This window comes from Mustelus asterias, chromosome 26, assembly GCF_964213995.1.
Source record: "Mustelus asterias chromosome 26, sMusAst1.hap1.1, whole genome shotgun sequence".
Classification (NCBI taxonomy): Eukaryota; Metazoa; Chordata; class Chondrichthyes; order Carcharhiniformes; family Triakidae; genus Mustelus; species Mustelus asterias.
This window is the reverse complement of record NC_135826.1, coordinates 2,625,766-2,645,370: the sequence shown is the minus strand read 5'-3', so window position 1 is coordinate 2,645,370 and position 19,605 is coordinate 2,625,766. Positions and strand designations below refer to the sequence as shown.

The 19,605-nt window shown below is 42.8% G+C and overlaps 1 protein-coding gene across 1 annotated transcript in view; it reads right to left on the bottom strand.

The window, feature by feature from the left end:
* Positions 1 to 19,605, bottom strand: part of LOC144479378 (uncharacterized) — a 116,811-nt gene that overhangs the window by 86,482 nt on the left and 10,724 nt on the right. Inside the window, exons 3-8 of the mRNA XM_078197998.1 lie at positions 16,277 to 16,480; positions 15,224 to 15,318; positions 14,024 to 14,233; positions 12,818 to 12,931; positions 9,986 to 10,129; positions 8,113 to 8,205 (exon numbers count right to left, since the gene is read on the bottom strand). Of these exons, the coding sequence (XP_078054124.1) occupies positions 8,113 to 8,205; positions 9,986 to 10,129; positions 12,818 to 12,931; positions 14,024 to 14,233; positions 15,224 to 15,318; positions 16,277 to 16,480 (860 nt within the window). The remainder of the gene's footprint in view (positions 1 to 8,112; positions 8,206 to 9,985; positions 10,130 to 12,817; positions 12,932 to 14,023; positions 14,234 to 15,223; positions 15,319 to 16,276; positions 16,481 to 19,605) is intronic.

The following is a 19,605-nucleotide window of genomic DNA, read 5'->3' as shown; positions in this document are numbered from 1 at the left end:
CACTTTTGTCCCTGAGAGGTCTGATTTTTTCCCTGACAACCCTTTTGCTCTTAACGTATGAATAAAATGCCTTGGGATTCTCCTTAATCCTGTCTGCCAAGGAAATTTCGTGACCCCTTTTTGCCCTTCTAATTCCCCGTTTGAGTTCTTTCCTACTTTCTTTGTACTCCTCCAGAGCTCCCTCCGTTTTTAGCTGCCTGGACCTAACGTACACCACTCTTTTCTTTCTGACCAATCCCTCAATTTCCCTGGTTATCCACGGTTCTCGAATCCTACCCTTCCTATCCTTTTTTACAGGCACATGCCTATTCTGCAGCCCTAACAACTGTTCCTTAAAAGACTCCCACATGCCAGATGTGGATTTACCCTCAAACAGCCTCTCCCAATCAACAGCTGCCAAATTCTGCCTAATCCCACTAAAGTTAGCCTTCCCCCAATCCAACACCTTACCCTTGGGACAACACTCATCCTTTTCCATCACTATCCTAAAGCTAACAGAATTGTGGTCATTATTTGCCACATGTTCCCCTACCAAAACTTTGAAGACCTGACCGAGCTCATTCCCCAGTACCAGGTCCAGTATAGCCCCCTCTCTAGTCGGGCTATCTACATATTGTTCCAAAGAACCTTCCTGTACGCATTTTACAAATGCCTCCCCATTCAGACTCCCAGCCCTATGCGATTTCCAGTCTATACCAGGGAAATTGAAGTCTCCCACTACAACAACCCTATTTTTCCTGCACCTATCCATTATCTCCTGACATATCCGTTCTTCCACTTCCCTTGGGCTGTTGGGAGGCCTGTAGTATACCCCCAACATAGTGACTGCGCCCTTCCTGTTTCTGAGCTCCACCCACAGTGACTCGTTACACGACCCCTCTGAATTGTCCTCCCTCTGCACCGCTGTAATATGCTCTCTAATTAATACTGCTACTCCCCCACCTCTTTTGGCCCCTCCTCTGTCTCGCCGAAAACACTTGTACCCCGGAATATTCAGCTGCCAGTCCTGTCCCTCTTTCAACCAAGTCTCTGTCACTGCAACCACATCCAAATTCCTCGTAAGCATTAAGGCCCTATGTTCGTCTGTCTTACCTGCTACGCTCCTTGCATTGAAGTAGATGCACTCCAGACCTCCAGGCCCAGTGAGGTCATCCTCCCTCAGAGTCCTCTTCTTCTTTGCCAGCCTTGTCCTGGCCCCAAGCTCGTCCCTAGCCTCTACACTTGTAGACCTAATTTTTTGATCCCCACCCCCTGCCATATTAGTTTAAACCCACCCGAACTGCACTGGCAAAACTCCCAGCCAGGATATTCATGCCCTTCCAATTTAGTTGTGACCCGTCCTTGTACAGGTGCCCTCCTCTCTTGAAAACTTCCCAGTGATCCAGGAATATGAATCCCTCCCTCCTGGACCAGTCCTTTAGCCAAGCGTTCAATTGTACTATCTCCCTATTCCTAGCCCCACTGGCCCTAGGCATTGGGAGCAGCCCAGAGATTGCCATCCTGGAGGCCCGACTTTTTAGCCTACTTCCCAACTCCCTGAATTGCTCTCGTAGGATCCCCCTGCTCTTCCTATGTACGTCATTTGCACCAATGTGTACAATGACATCCGTTTCTTTATCCTCCCCTTTTAATATGCCTCCTATCCGCTCGGAGACATCCAGTACCCCAGCCCCAGGTAGGCAGACTACCATCCTGGAGTCCCGTTCGCACCCACAGAATCGCCTGTCCGTGCCTCTAACCGACGCGTCCCCCACCACTATTGCTCTCCTAATCCCTCTCTTTCCTTTCCAGACCACAGAGCCTGACTGTGTGCCAGTGACCTGGTCACTGTGGCTTACCCGCGGAGAGTCATCCTCCTCCACACTATCCAAAACAATATACCTGTTTTGGAGGGGGACAACCACAGGTGACCCCACCACTAATTGCTCACACCCCTCCCCTCTCACACCTGTCGCCGAGCCCTGGACAACCGCTGGAGTACTCTCTGGTACGTTACCCTTATGACCTTTACTCCTCCTAACTGTAACCCACGTGTCTTCCCCCTGAGGCCCCGGTGTAACTACTTCCCTATAACTCATGTCTATTTGTCTCTCATTCTCCCTGACTAGACTAAGGTCATCAAGCCGCTGCTCCAGTTCCCTGACGCGGTCCCTCAGGAGCTGCAGTTCCACGCACCTGGCGCAAATGTGAACCTCCGGGCGGCTAGGTGTTTCCGGGAACTCCCACATCCCACACCGAAAGCAACAAACTGGCCTATCACTCATAGCTACCCTTTTCCTTTATAGGAATGGAGAAGAAAAAAAACGTACCCCGCTTCGCCCTTTCCCCCGAAGCCCTGTGAGCCAAAGCCCTTACAACTCACACTCTACTCCCTGCTCACGCTGCTGCCCAAGGTCCAGGATTACTAAGGGATGCACTAAAGCTGGGAGCAGCAACCACAGGGGCTTAATGGAGAAGGCCACTGTCTAAGGCTGTGCTGCCATGGTGTACAGAGCTATTGGAACCAGTGTTAAACCCCTCAGGCTGTATGTTTGGCATGTAATTAATATTGTAATGAAAGAAATTGATCTGTATTGCACTTTATGTAATGTCCAATTTGAACTGTTTTTCGTATTACACTAATTTTATGAATAACACATACTTTTGGGAAAAAAGTAGCAAATATAGATTCATGAAGGGGAATTCTTGCCAATCTAATTTTACTGGTTTTCTTTGAGGGTGTGACAAAGCTACTTGACAGAGGCAAAGCAGTGAATGCGGTATACTCAGATTTTAGTAAGTTCTTTAATACAGCTCATCTAGAAATGCTTGGTGGCTGAACAAAGCAAATCAAATATTGGGATGTATGAAAAATATCAATATTGACAATAGTGAGGCAAGACTTCCATTTTATGAAATGATTGGTGTGACCACACTGCTTATTTGTGCTCTCTGCCAAACAAACAGAAAATTGCAGCTGCTAACAGAATATAGGAGGAGAGCAATCAGAAGGATTGAGGGAATGGAGGGATTTGATTGTCTGAGATTATATAAATTGACATATTCTCATTAGAAAAGAGCTGACACATTGTATGATTTCGGTTCTTAGGATTCTGAAAGAGACTAGATAATGTAGACCACTACAAGCTGTTTCACTTCAGTATCAGAGGACACGGCCCCCATTTCAAGGGGAAAAGTGCTAAACTAATCTGCACAAACATTAGAAATTTTAATATGGTGCTTGAGGAGGCCCTAAACGTGCAAAAGTTTGAAGAGCTTCAGGAACACAGCTCTAATGCGCCAACTTCTGGATTTTACTTAAACAGGACAACGAGGCAGGTTGACATTTTAATTTAATGAACAGGCCTGTTTAGAGCTATGATTCCCAAAGCTTTCCACCACTGGGAGATTTCCTCACCTTGTGTCTGGATTTGTAGTAGCCCAGCTGATACAGGTTGATTGCCATGACTAAATCAACAACAATTTTCAAAATAAACATCCCAGATGCTTCATAGGAGCATTTTGAAACAAAATTTGATACTGAGCCATATAAGGAGATTACAGGATAGGTGACAAAGCTTTTTAAAAAATATATATTCTTTCACAAGGTACGGGCATCACTGTCCAGGCCAGCATTTATTGCCCATTCCTAATTGCCCTCAAGAAGGTGATGGTGAGCTGCCTACTTGAACCACTGCAGTCCATGTGTTATAGGCACACCCGCCTTAGGGTGTTCCAGGATTATGACCCAGTGATGGTGTTCTCATGCATCTGCTGCCTTTGTCCTTCTAGGTAATAAAGGTCATATTTGAAAGGTATTGTGGAAAGTATCTAGGTGATTTGCTGCAGTGCATCTTGTATTTGGTACACACTAGTATAAGTGTTGAGCTTCTTGAGTGTGGTTGGAGCTACACTCATTCAGGCAAGAGCATTCCCTTGTAGATGATGGACAGGCCTCAGGAGTCGAATTACTCGCCGCAGAATTACCAGTCTCTGACCTGCTCTGGTCCATAGAAATATTGTGGTTCCAAGTTCAGTTTCTGATTAATGGTAACTGCCAGGTGTTGATTGTTTGGGGATTCAGCAATGGTAATGCCATTGAATGTCAAGGGGAGATGGTAAAATTTTCTCATTGGAGTTCATTATTGCCTGGCACTAATATGGAGTGAATGTTACTTGCTACTTCTCAGCCCAAGCCTGAATGTTGTCCAGATCTTGCTGCATATGGGCACAGACTGCTTCAGTATCTGAGTCATGAATGGTGCTGAACATTATGCAGTCATCAACGAACATCCTTACTTCTGACCTTATGATGGAAAGAAGGTCAACGATAAAGTGGCTACTCTGAGGAACCCCTACTGTTATGTCCTTGGACTGAGATGACTTACCTCCAACAACCATCTTCCTTTGTTTTCAAACCAGTGGAGAGCTTCTCTCCTGATTCCTATGGACTACAGTTTTGCTAGGGCTCCTTGATGCTACACTCGATTAAATGCTGCTTTGACATCAAGGGCAGTCACTCTAACCCCCGCCTCCTTTTTGCTGTAATGAGCAGAATGGCTCTGGCAGAACCAAAACTAAGCATCAGTGAGCAGCTTATATCTGAGTAAGCACCGCTTGATATATCTGTCACTGACTTATTCCATTACTTTGCTAATGATCGAGCGTTGACTGATGGGGCAGTAATTGTCAGGGTTGCATTTGTCCTTTTTGTGGCATTTCCACATTGTTTGGTCGATGCCAGAACTGTATTCATATTGGAAGAGCTTGGCTAGGGGCTCTGGAGCACAAGCCTTCAGTAATATTTCTGCAATGTTGTCCAGGGCCCATAGCCTTTGCATTATCCAGTGTCTTCAGCCATTTTTTGATTTTACACAGAATGAACTGAATTGTTTGAAGACTGGCATCTGTGATGCTAGGGATTTAAGGAGAAAGCCAAGATGGATCAGCACTTCTGGCTGAAGCAGGTTGTAAGTGTTTCTGTCTTCTCTTTTCAGTAATGTGTCGGGCTCCCCGTCATTGAGAATAGAGATATTTGGGCTCCCCCATGCAGATGTTTGTGAACTTGATTTTACAGAACTGCAGATCTAAATCTGATTCATTGGTTGTGAAATCACTTAGCGCTGTCTATCACAAGCTGCTTCCACTGCTGTAGAAATCATAGAAATCCTACAGTGCAGAAGGAGGCCAGTCAGACCATCGATCTTACACTGACAACAATCCCACCCAGGCCCTAGTCCCATAACCCCAGGTATTTATCCCACTAGTCCCCCTGACACTAAGGGGCAATTAAACCTGGCCAATCAACCTAAACATGGCCAATCTCCCGTGGGAGAAAATTGGAGCACCCAGAGGAAACCCATGTAGACAGTGACCCAAGGCCAGAATTGAACCCAGGTCCCTGGTGCTGTGAGGCAGCAGTGCTTACCTCTGTGCCACCCCAGCTTGGCTAACTGAGTCAGTGGTGGTGCTACCAAGCTACTTTCACTGACAGATATTGAACTTCCAGAGAACATTGTGTTTGTGGCACAGTAAATGCTTCAGGTAGTGTTCAACATGGAGGAGTACCATTCATCAGCTGAAGGAGGGCAATAGGTGGTAATCAGCACAAGGTTTCCTTGCCCATGTTTGACCTGGTGCCATGAGACTCCTAGGGCCATAATCTCACAACTGCGCCACCATCTTGAGTGAGTTTCTCCTGATGGTGGAACAGGACATCACCATTCCTGGGTATGTCTGGAACATTGTCTGTAAGGTATGATTCAGTGAGTATAACTACATCAAGCTGTTGCTTGAATAGTCTGTGGGACAGATCTCTTAATTTTGGCATCAATCCCCAGATGTTAGTTAGGAGGACTTTTCAGGGTCGACAGGTTTGCAGGAATGCCATTGTAGTTTCCAGTGCCTAGGTCGATACTGGGTGGTTCTTCCAGTTTCATTCCTATCAACTTTTCCGGAGCGGTTTGATACAACCAAGTGGTTTGCTTGGCCATTTAAGAATCAACGACATTGCTGTGAGTCTGGAGTCACATGTAGGCCAGATTAGGTAAGGACTGATTTAGAGTCATAGAGGTTTACAGCATGGAAACAGGCCCTTCGGCCCAACTTGTCCATGCCGCCCTTTTGTTTTTTAAAACCCCTAAGCTAATCCCAGTTGCCCACATTTGGCCCATATCCCTCTATACCCATGGAACTATCTAAATGCTTTTTAAAAGACAATTGTACCAGCCTCTACTACTACCTCTGGCAGCTTGTTCCAGACACTCACCACCCTCTCTGAAAAAATTGCTCTTCTGGACACTTTTGTATCTCTCCCCTTGAACCTATGCCCTCTAGTTTTAGACTCCCCTACCTTTGGGAAAAGGTGTTGACTATCTAGCTGATCTGTGCCCCTCATTATTTTATAGACCTCTATAAGATCACCCCTCAGCCTCCTACGCTCCAGAGAAAAAAGTCCCAGTCTATCCAGCTTCTCCTGATAACTCAATCCATCAAGTCCTGGTAGCATCCTAGTAAATCTTTTCTGCATTCTTTCTAGTTTAATAATATCCTTTCTATAATAGGGTGACCAGAATTGCACACAGTATTCCAAGTGTGGCCTTACCAATGTCTTGTACAACTTCAACAAGACATTCCAACTCCTGTATTCAATGTTCTGACCGATGAAACCAAGCATGCCGAATGCCTTCTTCATCACTCTGTCCACCTGTGACTCCACTTTCAAGGAGCTATGAACATGTACCCCTAGATCTCTTTGTTCTGTCAATCTCCCCAACACCCTACCATTAACTGAGTAAGTCCTGCCCTGGTTCAATCTGCCAAAATGCATCACCTCGCATTTGTCTAAATTAAACTCCATCTGCCATTCGTCAGCCCATTGGCCCAATTGATCAAGATCCCGTTGCAATTGGAGATAACTTTCTTCACTGTCCACTATGCCACCAATCTTAGTGTCATCTGCAGACTTACTAACCATGCCTCCTATATTCTCATCCAAATCATTAATATAAACGACAAATAACAGTGGACACAGCACTGATCCCTGAGGCACACCGCTGGTCACAGGCCTCCAGTTTGAAAAACAATTCTCTACACTTTGTATCCATTTAGATACCTCACCCTGGATCCCGTGAGATTTAATCTTATGCAACAACCTACCATGCGATACCTTGTCAAAGGCCTTGCTAAAGTCCATGTAGACAACATCAACTGCACTGCCCTCATCTACCTTCTTGGTTGCCCCTTCAAAAAACGCAATCAAATTTTCTTAGTTAGTGAACCAAATGGGTTTTAAGTTTGGTCCAAGAGTAATATTTTAAGGCACCTAAACGAGGTAGAGGCAGGTTTAAAAGGGAATTGTTTGTTTGATTGGGTGACCAGTCTAATTTCATCTAACAATTCCTATGTTCCTACATCCCAGGCTTAATTCAGAAGTGACATGCAATGAGTAGCTAGGATTTGCAATGTGTTGCCTGGTAAGGTGATGGATATAGATTCAACAGTAGCCTTCCAAAGAGAGTTGGATAAATACCAAGGAGAAACAAATTGAAATGACTTGTGAAAAAAGCAGAGAAGGAGGACTAACCAAATTTGTCTATGATTGCAACAGCAACATTGAAATTGGGCTCAGCATTCCCTGGGGAGGCGCGGAAGGGGTGGGGGTAAGAATAACAGTGTTTTAAATCATTCCATATTGTCTCCAGTTGGAAAGAAGGCATGTGAGAATCCGTTAAGAACGGGACCAAGCTCAGCTGACACGCTTCAGTCCTATTGACTTTTGAATTTACACCATTGTTAGATAAAGGTACCAGACAGACAACCCAACAAAAGAAAGGAGAAAAGATCCAGAGTAAACAAAAGTCATTGCTTATAGTAATTAATACACTTGATAGTGTCAAGGCCTGTATTACATTTTATCTTCCTTTCTTCCACCCCTATGATACAATCCGATTTATAAAGCAACTCGGGATACATTACTGGGTCTCTATCAATATTATTTAGCATGTTAAATATCGTAAGCACAAAATCGGTGTGCTTCACTTTAAGACAAAGTACTGCAGAACCAAAATATTAGTACAATTAATTAGCTGATTGTCTTTTCCCCATTCCACCCCAAATTCACAGTCACCTCACCTTGGTCTTTCCCCATGTCTTACTGCCAAACTCTTCTGCATATTTTTCATCATCGGTGATGAGAAAGTTGTCAAAAACAGTCCCAGATTTCACCTGTAAAACAATTAGGATAAAGTCCTTCAACTGGATGCTTATTACCCTACACAACGTGCGTGCTATTTTCCTACAAAGCCATTTCAATAAATGTGTGGTAACAATGTCACAAAGTGCTATGCTGTGTCATTTTTCAAGGAGACATTGAAACCATTTCAAACCAGGAAACCTAGAATTCAGCACAGTAATAACATACTCGCAGCAACTATGGATATAAAATAACAATAAACCAGACAATGGATATCTGGCCTTCAAATCTATTAAAGCAACTGCAATTGGAAGCAACTCATCCAAAAGACAGCATCTCAGACACTGCAGCACCTCAGTACTTAAGTGTCAGTTTAGATTATATGGTCAAGTCTCTGGATTGTGACTCAGGTGTTGGTGCCAGCACTGAGCCAAGGCTGACATCTTTAAGGGGAAAGATCAACAAGGCAGTGCCATCCTCACTGCTCTTGGCCACTGGAGTAAGCCCCATTTGCTGAAAATACAGGTCAGTTTAGGAATAGCACAGCCCAAAATTAATCCCAACTTCAGCTCAGGATCATCAAGTGCACCAGTGAGAGTTTTGCTACCTCCTACACCAATTCTTACCACCTGTGTAAAATTGTCAAAGATTTGACCGTGTTGTGCCATAGGTTCACATCCATCAGGAGTTGGGCTGAGTCGGAGGACTCTTACATTTCATCTGGTGAGTTTTCTATAAGCCAGTGCTAAAATATACTGCACCATTTAACACTGAAGCAGACACAGGCAAACTCAATTTTCCCCTCACACAATACTCACACATGGCTGAGGTCACTGAAAGAAATAAAAACTTAAATTTATACAGCAGCTTTCATGATCTCAGGGTCTCCAAACACCAATGAACTACTTTTGTTTTGAAGCATGGTTGCTTTTATAATATAGATAACATGGCAGCCAATTGAAGTGAAGCCTGGCCTCGCATACACAGCAATGAATGACCACATAATTAATTAAATAAAAGGTTTTGTTGAGTGATAGATGTTGGCCAGGAGACTTCTCCAGCCCTCTTAAAATAGTGCCAAGAGATCTTTTACATCTACCTGAAAGGGCAGACAGGACCGCAGTTTAACATTTCATCCAAAACAGTGCAGCACTCCCTTGGCACTACACTGAAATGAGAGACAGGAACATTCCTTCCCAACCCCCCCATGTGTTAAAAAGTTTCTGCAGTGAAATTTAAACTCTCAATCTTGAGAATCAAGAGGCAACAGTGTTACTAGGTCCATAGCTGAAATCTTAAACAGCTTTATCCCTCTTCCTTACTGGAGAGGATAAACGTAACTGTAGAAACCCAAATTACAATACCAGCTGCCGTAGCACAATCCTGGGATTTTTAGTTTGTTTGGCTTACATTGCAGCTACCCAGATATCAGGAGTGGTGGATTTGAAAGTAAACATCAGTAAAGACATCATCCTGAACCAGGAGAATTATAGAACCTGTATAAAATTTACATTCTGCTGAAAACTCCATTATAGCATCTCACTCAGTATCTTCTCCAAAGCCAGTTACTGAGATTGTCAGCACTCAATATTCAAACTGGAATGAAGGAGCGAGGAAGCTAATGAGAGTTCTCTGTAACCTTTTGTCAGACAGCCAAGGTACTGAGATTGTGTGTTCCACACTTCTGTAGATTTACTGCCAGAACAAAGGCCAGACCTGTTTTTTGAGGAGGTTTGCTATCTCAAGTACTCCCAATGTAAAAATTGCCACAAACCGTACTAAAGCTGGTCAGTATCACTGCCCATTACTGACCTGCCACAGGTCCAGTCCAATCACGCCAATATTCGGAAATCTGTAGATGTTAGTGTCAGGAGCATATTCAGGATTGTCAATCTCTGGATGCACCCAGGCGCCTTTGTAGCTGGGATTCTTTATTTGTTTTGGTTTCCATTCACCCTAGGTTTAAAAGAGAACATCCAATCTGCCAATGTTTAGTCTAACGTACAACATCCCAGGTCTGTAAAAGTAAGGTGTCAATACATGTGTGAAACTGATTAAAAGGGGGTAATTGCCCATTTTAATTAATCAAAGTACTCTCAGATTCTAACAGTTTCTGTTAGGTGCTATTCTACTTCCTAAGGCTGTGAAAAACAAAGATCCTTAACAAAAGTAGTGAAGCCTTTAAACTGCTATATCTATCTTACTTGAACCAACTAAAATATTAAAGATTCGGTTACAGGGATGAAGGGGGCGGGGCAGTAAAACAGGAAAATAGGAGTTACCTGTTTTTCCCTTCTACTTAACAACCCCAAAGAAACTGCATTCAACATGATTCAGACTTAAATATTTTATTCATAGCCAACAAAAATGGACATCTTATTTCTGTTACAATCTTTCGGTTTTAGAGTTATGCTCTATATAGTTAGAGTTAACAGCAGGATAAGACCTAGTCATTATACAGGCTTATACTGTTACTGTATACAACTACACAATAGGGAAAGCGTTTAAAGCCCTAATGTGTACCATTGTATTTGGGACGAATGGACATTAACCTCTGCTGCCTACTTACAGCCAAAGTGCAGGCAGCTGTGAACAGTTCTGGTCTCATTACAAAAAGGATATAAAGGTGACGTCACAGGTGGATAGGGTCGTAAAGAGTGCCTTTGGCACATTGGCCTTTATAAATCGGAGTATCGAGTATAAAAGTTGGAGTGTTATGGTAAGGTTATATAAGGCATTGGTGAGGCCGAATTTGGAGTATTGTGTACAGTTTTGGTCACCTAGTTACAGGAAGGATGTAAATAAGATTGAAAGAGTGCAGAGAAGGTTCACAAGGATGTTGCCGGGACTTGAGAAGCTGAGTTACAGAGAGAGATTGAATAGGTTGGGACTTTATTCCCTGGAGCGTAGAAGATTGAGGGGAGATTTGATAGAGGTGTATAAGATTTTGATGGGTATAGATAGAGTGAATGCAAGCAGGCTTTTTCCGCTGAGGCTCGGGGAGAAAAAAACCAGAGGGCATGGGTTAAGGGTGAAAGGAGAAAGGTTTAAAGGGAATATTAGGGGGGGCTTCTTCACGCAGAGAGTGGTGGGAGTGTGGAATGAACTGCCGGATAAAGTGGTAAATGCGGGGTCACTTTTAACATTTAAGAAAAACTTGGACGGGTTCATGGATGAGAGGGGTGTGGAGGGATATGGTCCAAGTGCAGGTCAGTGGGACTAGGCATAAAATGGTTTGGCACAGACAAGAAGGGCCAAAAGGCCTGTTTCTGAGCTGTAATTTTCTATGGTTCTATGGTTCTAAGGCAGTGGAGACGGAAGATAGCAGAACTGTGGTATTAGGCAAGACCAAACTGGCTAGGGCTCTTTTATCGAGAAAGAGGTTTTAAAATTATGGAGGGGTTTGACAAGGTAGATGTAGAGAAGACATTTCCATTGGTTGGGAGACCAATACTAGGGGCCATAAATAGAAGATCTTCATTAATAAATCCCTTCCCCATTTCCCTTCTTTTGCTGACAGTAATTAAGACATACACAAGAAACTTCTTTACCCAGAAAGTGGTTAGAAACATGGAATAGTACAGCACAAGAGATCATTCAGTCCATCAAGTATGCCATGTCTCTTTCAAAGGGAAATTCAATTATTCCCACTGCTCCACTCTTTCTCCATATTCCTGACATTTTTTTCTCCAAGTATCTATCCAATTTGTTTCTGATTCTGTATCAGTCACCCTATCAGACAGTGCAGTCAATATCCTAACCACTCATTACATAAAAACAAGTTTTTCCCCTCATGTTACATCTGGTTCTTTTGCCAATTACCTTTAGCCTGTGTCCACTAGTTATTCCCCTTTAACCATTGGAAAGCCATTAAACTTGCTTTGTCTAAACCCTGTGATTTTAAGTAACTCTATCAAATCTCCCTGAAACTTCTTTTTCAGAAGCTTAAAAACCCCAGATTCTACCCTCACCCCTGAATCATACTCTTCTGTAACCTCCCCAAAGCCTGGTGCCCAGAATTGGACACAATATTCAAGCGATTATCAAACTAACTTATTAATATAGGTTTATAAGAGGTTCTTGGCTTTTCTATCTTGTGCTTCTATTTATAGGCAGTGGCAGTGGTGTTAATGGATTATTATTCAAGAGACCCAGGGCAAGATCTGGGGACTTGGGTTCAAAACCGACTAAGGCAGATGGTGAAATTTGCATTCAATAAAAATCTGCAATTAAAAGTCGAATGATGACCATGAAACCAGTCAATTATCATAAAACCCATCTTGTTCACTAATGTCCTTTCCTTCAGAGAAGGGAATCTGCCCACTTACCCAGTCTGACCTACATGTCACTACAGATCCACAGCAATGTGGATGATTCTCAAATCAGGGAAAGGCAATAAATGCTGGCCCAGCTACCAACGCCCACATCCCATAAAAGTGAATTTAAAAAATATATAGCTCAGGATTCAATATGTTGAACTTGCTAACATCAAGTTGTTGAGGCAAAGATGCATTTAAGGGAAAGCTAAATAATTACATCAAAAAGATGCTAATAGGGTTAAATAAGGATGGGAAAAGGCGCCTGTGGCGCATAGACCAGTTGTTCTGTAAATTCTATGTAATACCAACAATTTGACTTCCATACCTTGTACTCTGGGTTTGGGATCATTGGAGGCTCCCACTCCCCATCCATTTCTTCATCCCAATCCTCCGGTTTTTTGGCATCTGGGTCTGGAATGTTCTCAGATTTATCCCAATCCTGCATTTGTTAGTAGAGATGAAGAATGTTGTCATCATAGAGTCATAGAGGTTTACAGCATGGAAACAGGCCCTTTGGCCCAACTTGTCCATGCCGCCCTTTCTTTTTTAAAACCCCTTAAGCTAATCCCAATTGCCTGCATTTGGCCCATACGCCTCTATACCCATGTAACTATCTAAATGCTTTTTAAAAGACAACATTGTACCCGCCTCTACTACCACCTCTGGCAGCTTGTTCCAGATACTCACCACCTTCTGTGTGAAAAAATTGCCCCTCTGGACACTTTTGTATCTCTCCCCTCTCACCTTAAACCTATGCCCTCTGGTTTTAGGTTCCCCTACCTTTGGGAAAAGATATTGACTATCTAGCTGATCTGTACCCCTCATTATTTTATAGACCTCTATAAGATCACCCCTCAGCCTCCTACGCTCCAGAGAAAAAAGTCCCAGTCTATCCAGCCTCTCCTTATAACTCAAACCATCAAGTCCCGGTAGCATCCTAGTAACTCTTTTCTGCACTCTTTCTAGTTTAATAATATCCTTTATATAATAGGGTGACCAGAATTGCACATAGTATTCCAAGTGTGGCCTTACCAATGTCTTGTACAACTTCAACAAGACATCAGATAATTATCACCCATACTAGAATAGTTAACAGGCCCCTCAATTTGATCACTGTCCTTCATTAACTTGTTCATCAGCTCTCTCACCAACACACAGACATGGTTATGTCAATTTATTCCTAGCTAAAGGCTTTTTAAATTGGATTATTGTTTAAATTGGATTAATCACTGCTGATAAGTTTGATGAAAAGTTAACAGTTCATTAACACCAAGTGATCATCTATGTTGCTCTTAGTTCTGCCAGAAGGAGATGCAACATCAGCCGGAGATTCTCAAGCTTTCATCTCTCCTCTTAATGGCTTTGTCAGTATGTATAATAGCGGCAGCTTGCTCTGGCCGATTATGGTACTATAGAAAATTTTCCGGCAATAATTTTGAAAGGCTACTTGCCATAACGATACTTGACCAATGGAGGGTCAACAATCACAAGGAGACCAAGGCAACAGCTGGTCATAGTTCTTTGGTCTCACCTCTGGTTTTTTGTCGTCATCATCATCAATTGTCTCTCTGTCATCCCAGTCCTCTGGCTTCGTCACCTCAGGATCCTTGATCTTCTTCACTGGCAGGAGATCCCAATCATCTTCCAGATTACCCGACTCCACTTTTGCATTGTCAATCTTAACTACGTATGTCTGATCAGGTTTGATGATCAGTGTGTACAGGTGGGTCAATTCATCGTCCTGCAAAGAACAGAAAATATGGTGCTTACAACATTATCAACCCACTTATACGGGATCAAGCAAACCAATTTGATCACAAAGTATTGCTGTACCAAAGTGTGTGCTTTGTAACTTCTCTCCCACAGGGGTGAGTCATTCTACATTCTAGTAAGAATAGGGAAAAATGCAAAGAATTTTATGTAAAATTGCCATAGGAAGACTGCAGAGATAAAGGGAAAAGACACAGGATTTTAAAATGAAGGTATGGGATCATCCAGGCACAGCATTCTTTTAGTTTGTCTTTCTCAATGCGTCAAGATATTTCTTCCATTTGGTATCTGTCTGTTTAATGCGGATTAGAGATAAAACTGGAATCCATTCCCATTCCATGGTATTTGCTGCCCATCTGAAACCTTCTGAACATTTCCCATGCTCTGGTTTCCCAGTTCATATATTGTTCCTTGGTCAAGGTCCTAGGTGGAAAACTTCCTTTTTTGCCTCCATTGGTATTGCTCTCCAGCATGTGAACAAACGTGAAGGAAACTTACTCTTTTGCCATTGAATATTTGTAATCCTACAAACTCTCCATTTGTCAGAGTCCAACCTCTGCCCATTTCACCCCTTTCGTTTGCACCCCCACCTTCAGTCTCCTAGCACAAACTTTCTGGAATTCCCTGCCTCAAACTCTTCCACTGGAATTCTACTACCCCAGTTGCCATGGAATCGGAGCAGGCGAGGGGCGAACAACGGAAATGTCCGTTGACCATGGGCAGGAATTTCCGGTCTCACTCGAGCGAGGTCATAAAATCCCGCCCTTCATCTCGCACACTTTTTAGGCTCACCCAAAAAACAACCTCCTCATCCAATCATTTGGCCAGCCCTCCTAATCTCCTTTGGCTCCGTTTTTATTTTCCTTATTCCACATCACTTTTTTATTTTCCTTATTCCACATCACTTCACACGTGCATGTTTTCCTATGTTACAGGTACCATATAAATTATTAATACACACCTTGCACTTAATGTCTTTCTTGATTAGATGGTTTTTGCCTTTGTAGTTGATAATTACATGTACTTTCTTTGTTGAGTATCCACAAATATCGGGACCTTGGATGCAATGAAAACAGACATTTTTCAACTCTGGCTCAGTTTGATTCTTGATAATAAAAAAGGAAGAAGACAGCAGCAGATCTGTCAGCATTTGTAAAGAGAAAGAGCAAGTTGTTGCTTGCAGCATCTTCATAGAATCATAGATCATAGAAACCCTACAGTGCAGAAGGAGGCCATTCGGCCCATCGAGTCTGCACCGACCACAATCCCACCCAGCCCTACCCCCACATATTTACCCGCTAATCCACGCATTTTAGTATTCTAAGGGGCAATTTTTAACCTGGCCAATCAACCTAACCAGCACATCTTTGGACTTGCTGTGTATAAATATGCCTTCACTAATTATGACTACACTTCTAACAATTTATTAATACAAAGGACAAGGGCTTTCCTGACAGTGTGATTAAGCACCAGGTACAAATGTACGTTTCTTCTTTTTGGAGAATCTTTTTGGATGTATTGAGCCACAGTATACAGGACATGGGACCCCGTGTACCCAGTTCACTTAATAATACACATGGAATGTGTGCATAGTGAATGCTAGTGTGATACAGATTGCTTTGCCTTTACATTGTACAGTATTGCATGACATAGTACGCTATATGGGCCTAGTCAGTTCCTCACGCAGATCACTTGAAGTATTAAATCACTTGTAGACTTCTCATGGGCACTGAAGTGGAAATCACAGCGAATTCATTGAATTTTTGGTTTCCAAATGAACTGTGGTAAAAAGCAGCAATAGCCAGCTAACTCTGAGACCACACTTAAACCAGATGTCCGAAACTCATGGGAGAACTTACTTGACAGTTAGGTGGCTACCAGCCACCCAATTCGATTATAATCTAGAGGCTGCTTTCTTTTCTAATCTGTGATGTGTCACCTGAGTCCGCTTATAATCTGACATAACCTCCCATGAAGTGCTTTGACATTGACCACCTCGGCTCAGTGAACTCACCAAACATGAGATAATATTCAGATTCTCCATGAATGGCTTCCTGATCCACATCAGCTGGGAAGACTTTAATGTAACCACCGCCGCAGTCAATCTTCTGCTCGTGTTTCACAGTGAACTGAATCACCAGGCTTTTATCCTCATTGCTGAATGGCTCAAATCTTGCTGATAGGGCATAAAATCTAGCATCCTGGCTGGTCTGGATACCTGGAAAATATTGTAATCTCTTACAAATTTGACAGAATAGCTAATTGTATAATGTTGTGCACCCAGTACAAGCAATAACAAGATGATTATCATAGGGTGGGCACTAGTACAAGTGATATTACACAAAGAACAGGCAGATACAATGCTGTGCAGTCAGTTTAAATTATCTTGATGAGACATATACAAGTGAACAGAAAAGCTCAACTCACATTCGTGTATATATCGGCTCCGTAGCCAAGTACTTCTGTCCACAATCAACCAACCCATTCACAAAGGACTTTTAAGACTCTGCTCCAATGTTTATCAGCAGAAACCCACATCAGGTGTGTTAATGCCAAATACGCAAACATAACAGCACTGGATACAGGTCTAACCTAACAGCAGCATTAATTCAGGCACAGAAAAACAGACAACTGACATGCTACAGTTGCACAGAGTTTTGGACCCACATCTGGAATACTATGTGCAGTTTTGGTCTCCATATTCAAGAAAGGATATACTTGCGTTGGGGACGACACTGCAAAAGTTCACTAAATTGGTCCCTGGGATGAGGGGGTGGTTCAATGATGAGAGGCAGAGTAAACTGAATACATATTCTCTGGAGTTTAGAAGAATGAGAGATTCTCTCATTGAAACGTACAAAATTCAGAGGGGACTTGATAACGTAGGTAGAGAGTGGGTGGGGTTTTCCAGCTGAGCTTGCCCCAAAATTCTGCCCAAGGTCAACGAACCATGGACCACAGCCCGCCCATTATGATTCCCATGGCAGGCGGAATGGGAAAACTCCCCCCATTGTTTCCACTGATCGGGGAATCTAAAACATGAGGGCACAGTCTCAGGATAAGGGGCCAATCTTTTAGGACTGAAATGAGGAGAAATTACTGCAAGGAAAGGGTTGTGAATATTTAGAATTCTCTACCTCAGAAGGTTGCAAATGTTCCTTTGTTGAATATATCTTTTTTTTTATTTTATTAGTGTCACAAGTAGGCTTACATTAACACTGTAATGAAGTTACTGTGAAAATCCCCTAGTCATCAAACTCCAGCACCTGTTCGGGAACATTGAGGGAGAATTTAGCATGGCCAATGCACCTAACCAGCACGTCTTTTGGACTGTGGGAGGAAACCGGAGCACCTGGAGGAAACCCATGCAGAATTGGGGAGAATGTGTAGACTCCACACAGAGTGACCCGAGGCCGGAATTGAACCCGGGTCCCTGACACTGTGAGGCAGCAGTGTTAACCACTGTGCCATCATGCCGCCCTAAGGCTGGAATAGATAGATTTTTGGTCTCAGGGATATGGAGAGTGGGCAGGAAAATATAGTTGAAGCCCAAGATCAGCCACAATTATCTTGAGTGGCAGAGGCAGCTCAACAGGTCACATGGTCTTCTTCTGTTCCTATTTCTTGTGTTGTCATGTTCCTGACAGACATTAGCCCTGAAGATGAAAGCAACTTGGTAGAGAGGGTGAAAGAGCCTTTGACTCATTTCTACTCCATCCATACATCACAGTGAGCAAGTTATTGTACCACCGAGTTACACTACTGTGCTTCCATTCCCACAGTATTGATGTTCAATCTGGAGTTACTGAATCCAAGTCCAGTGACCCTAAGGAGTCTGCATAGTCATCAATTTTATATCTTATCTTATTTTTGATTTTTCTCCTCTATATTTTCGGATTTACTAGCTTGTTACTGGCAGTACTGGAACTTGCTGCTTCGGATATGTAATAAGGCCTTTGGTTATGAGGATACTGTATAGGGTTCCTTGGAATTTATGTACCAGTATTTGCAGGTTAGACCTATAGAAAAGCTTGTATACTACTGCATAACGTGAATGAAGTTGAAGATCAATAGATTTCTGCAAGGGTATCAAGGGATGTCCAACTAAGGCATGTAATGAAGTCGAGATCCAGATCAACCACAACATAATTGAATGCTGGAGCAGACTCAAAATGTGGAACTGTCTCCTCCTGTCCCTTTATTCTGATTTTACAGATACCTTGTTCCCTCCCTTCCCCAAATGAATAACAAAGATGAATATTCAAGGTAAATGGCAAAAGAAGCAAAGGCAACAGGAAGAATGCAACAAATACTAAAGAGCTGGAATACATTTTCCTGAGAGAGTTTTTTTATTAATTTACAGGATGTGAACTTTGCTGGCTGGGCCAGCATTTATTGTCCATTCCTAACTGTCCTCCATTTTCACTGGGCATTTGAGTGTCACGTGTAGGCCAGACCAGATAAGGATGGCAGATTTCTTTCGCTGAAGAACATGAGTGAACCACATGGGATTTTATGACAATCGACAATGGTTTCATGGCTTTTAATTCCAGATTTTCTTTTTGATTGAATTCGAATTTCACATCTGCCATGTTGGGATTTGAACCTGCCCCACCACAGATCTTGCCCTGGGTCTCTGGATTATTAGTCCAGTGACAATATCACTATGTCATTGCCTGCTGGAAGCAGATTCAATTGTGGCATTCAAAATGGAATTAGATAATTATCTGAAGAGAAAACAAATGAGGGCTACAGGGAAAGAGCAGGGCATAGTTATGATGGGCCATAGAAACATAGAAAATAGGAGTAGGCCATTCAGCCCTTCAAGCCTACCCCACCATTCAATATGATCATGCCTGATCCTCTATCTCAACATCATACTAAAACCTTGACATCTTACAAGTCTAGAAATCTATTTCCTTCCTAAATATATTCAGTGACTTGGCCTCCACAGCTTTCTGTGCTAGAAAGGTTTCTCCTCATCTCATTGCTAATTGGCCTACCCTGTATTCCAAGATTGTGACCCCCTTGTTCTAGAGTCTAGAACCCCCAGCCAGAGGAAACAACACCCCTGCATCCAATAAGGCTAGCCGTGTCAGAATTTTATACAATGGCTTCCTGTGCTGTAACCATTCTATAAATCCATATTCCCTCTGTTGTCATTCATTCACCCTTTGCTTCCATATTGGTTGGAAACTGCCCGTAAACAGATACATTGTACAGAATCCCCTGTCGATGACATGAACGGGTCGGGCTGCTTTAGCCTATTTATGGAGTTGCCAAGTGGTAAAAAATTCAAATCGATAACACATGCCAATTTGCATTTTAGTGATTCTTCAACTA